The sequence below is a fragment of the Galeopterus variegatus genome, unplaced genomic scaffold (genome assembly GCF_000696425.1).
Source record: "Galeopterus variegatus unplaced genomic scaffold, G_variegatus-3.0.2 Scaffold937, whole genome shotgun sequence".
Lineage (NCBI taxonomy): Eukaryota > Metazoa > Chordata > Mammalia > Dermoptera > Cynocephalidae > Galeopterus > Galeopterus variegatus.
Window position 1 is genome coordinate 208,819 of NW_007727048.1, and position 2,674 is coordinate 211,492.

The 2,674-nt window shown below is 39.1% G+C and overlaps 1 protein-coding gene across 1 annotated transcript in view; it reads left to right on the forward strand.

Annotated features, from left to right (window-relative positions):
* OVCH1 (ovochymase 1) overlaps positions 1-2,674 on the forward strand; it is a 52,253-nt gene that overhangs the window by 17,378 nt on the left and 32,201 nt on the right. The window contains 2 exon segments of the mRNA XM_008573590.1: positions 1,407-1,530; positions 1,533-1,644. Of these exon segments, the coding sequence (XP_008571812.1) occupies positions 1,407-1,530; positions 1,533-1,644 (236 nt within the window).

Here is a 2,674-nt window from a genome sequence, read left to right on the forward strand (position 1 = left end):
TTTAAGTGGTTTAACAGTGTATAAAATGAAAAGTTAGGCTCCTTCTCATCGGACTCCCATCCCGCCCCCTAGAGGCAAACACTGGTAAGTTACTGTGGTCTCCTCGGGGAGGTATTCTGACTATATACCAACATATATATACTTACGTTGCTCGGCAATGACTTGTCCACTGAAAAATATCTCAAAGATCTTTCCAGATGAGCCCACAGAGCTCTTTTTAATGACTACATAAAGTACTGTGTGATATTCCATAATTTAGTAAGCCAGTTCCCTATTAAGATGTTTAGTGAGTTTCCAGTCTTTGCTCATACCAGGATGCTGCCATGAACATTCCTGGGTCACTGCTCTTGGTCACATATGGATATGTATAATTCCCATAGGTGAATAAGAATAGGGTATGAATAGTACCTTATGGAATATCTTTTTAGGTGGAAGAATAGGATCTTGGTTAAAAAAAAAAAGACTAAGATTGAGAAAAGATGGCCATAGGTATATAGCATATGTATAGGTATATCCTGAAGCCAAGGAAGGAAGAAGTGCTTAAAAGAGCCAGATGCAACAGGGATGTTAAGAGAGAGAAAGAAATCACACCTATGGGATCTGGCATACAGCATGTGATGGTAGTGTTAGTGAGATCAGTTGAGTGGTTTTATGATTGACCAGGGTAAGCAAGTAGGGTCAGTTAGTGTAGAAACTAAATATTCCTAATTAAAAAAATAATTTTCTTGTATAGATGCTCTAAACAAAATTGGGGCAACATCATCTACCAAAACCAATGCTGTACCTACTGCAAAAGCTATTCAGTATGGTGAGTTGATGGCCTCATTGTCTGTCTAATTTTATTTCTTTATTAACTAGATGTCTCTTTTGGAATGCCTCATTCTATGTTTGCTATAACTCCACAGTGAAGAACAATGAGACTTATATTTAGGTTCTTGAAACTTCCAGAGTCCTATTTTGGTTTACAGATAAGAGAACAGCATTTAGATGTGTGAGCAAATTTGACAAGTTTGAGGATTGGTAAATGGTTTTATACAGTGAGAACAAGAGGTTAAAAAAAAAAAGGATATATAGTGAAGAACCTTGTGTATTCTACTAACAGATCTGAAATTTTCCTACTGGAATGTAAATTCCACAAGGGCCAGTATTTCTGTCTCTCCTTTCACTGATATATCATTAATATCTAGAACAGTACCTGGTAGATAGCAAGCACTAAATATATATTTATTAAATGAATAAGTGTTATTCTTTAGGCCAGTACCTAATATCCTGATTGTCTAACAGAGTCCCCTGGGCAGGCTTTTTAAATCAGATTCCTCAGAGATGGGTCTCAGTAGTCAATATCTTTATAAAGCCCATCTGGTGTTTGGGAGTTACTACTATCGACTATGGCTGGCCATTGAAAGAGTGTATTCTTAATTATTTCAGCTGGTTGGGTCATTGACTTCATCTTCTTTGCTGTAGACATCTGTGGCATCCCTCCATTTAGTCTCCACTGGCTTTTCAGAAAACTTGCAGGAGGGGATGAAGCCTACCCTACTGTTGGCCATGGCAGGTGGGTTGGAGGTTTCTGGGCAATCACCAATGTGGAGGTGCCATCATCAACCCAATCTGGATTCTTACTGCAGCTCCCTCTGTGAAATCATGGGTGAAACTGATATTTTACTGATCTATTTAGCATGTGTATTTATAGGCAATGCCTAGGACACAAGTCTGATTGTCTAGCTACTAAGATCATACAGGCTAATTCTAAAGTGGGTATCTTTCTTTTTAGTATTTCTTCTCCATAGCCGTTGAGCCTATATTTAAAAAATGTCAGGGAGGAAAAAATTAATCAAATCTTGATGCTCATCCCATTTATGGAGAACTCTGATTGTTATGTTGAGGCAAAGTCTACTTCCCTACAGTAGAAATCTGTTGGTCTAAATTTACTGTAGTTCCAGAAAACAAGAACTAAGTCCATTTCACATAACAGTTCTTTCTATGTTGACTCTTCTCACATTCCCCTTCAGTTTAATCTTTAAGCTATGTGCTCACAGTTCTACTGTTGGTTATTAGTAATTCCAGATGCACCCTGGATTGGATTAGGATTGTTCTTCCTGCCCAGCCCGGGCGAGTGCATGCCAACCAGAGAGGTGCCCCTCCGGAGAGGCCCAAGACCCATGGCGACCACGTGCCCTGAGGTGCCAACACAACTGAGCAGGTAGGCCTCACTGCTGCTGGACCTCCCCCACAGCCCAGACAAGTAGGCACCGACCAGAGAAGCCCAAACCTTCCATCTACAGGCACTGAGGCAGCCATGCCAAATTGGCAGTCCTGACAAGATCCTAGCCAGACAAACAATTATACATCATACCAAAACCTGTGGGATACTGCAAAAGCAGTACTAAGGGGGAAATTTACTGCATTAAGTGCTTACTTCAGAAGAACGGAAAGATGGCAAGTAAACAACCTAATTCTTCACCTTAAAGAACTGCAAAAACAAGAAAAATCCAAACCCAAAGTTAGCAGACAACAAGAAATCATTAAGATCAGAGCAGAAATTAATGAAATTGAAACCAAAAAAATGATACAAAAGATCAATTAATCAAAAAGTTGGTTTTTTGAAAAGATAAATAAAATTGACAAACCATTAACATGGCTAACTAAAAAAAAGAAGAGAGAAGACCCAAAT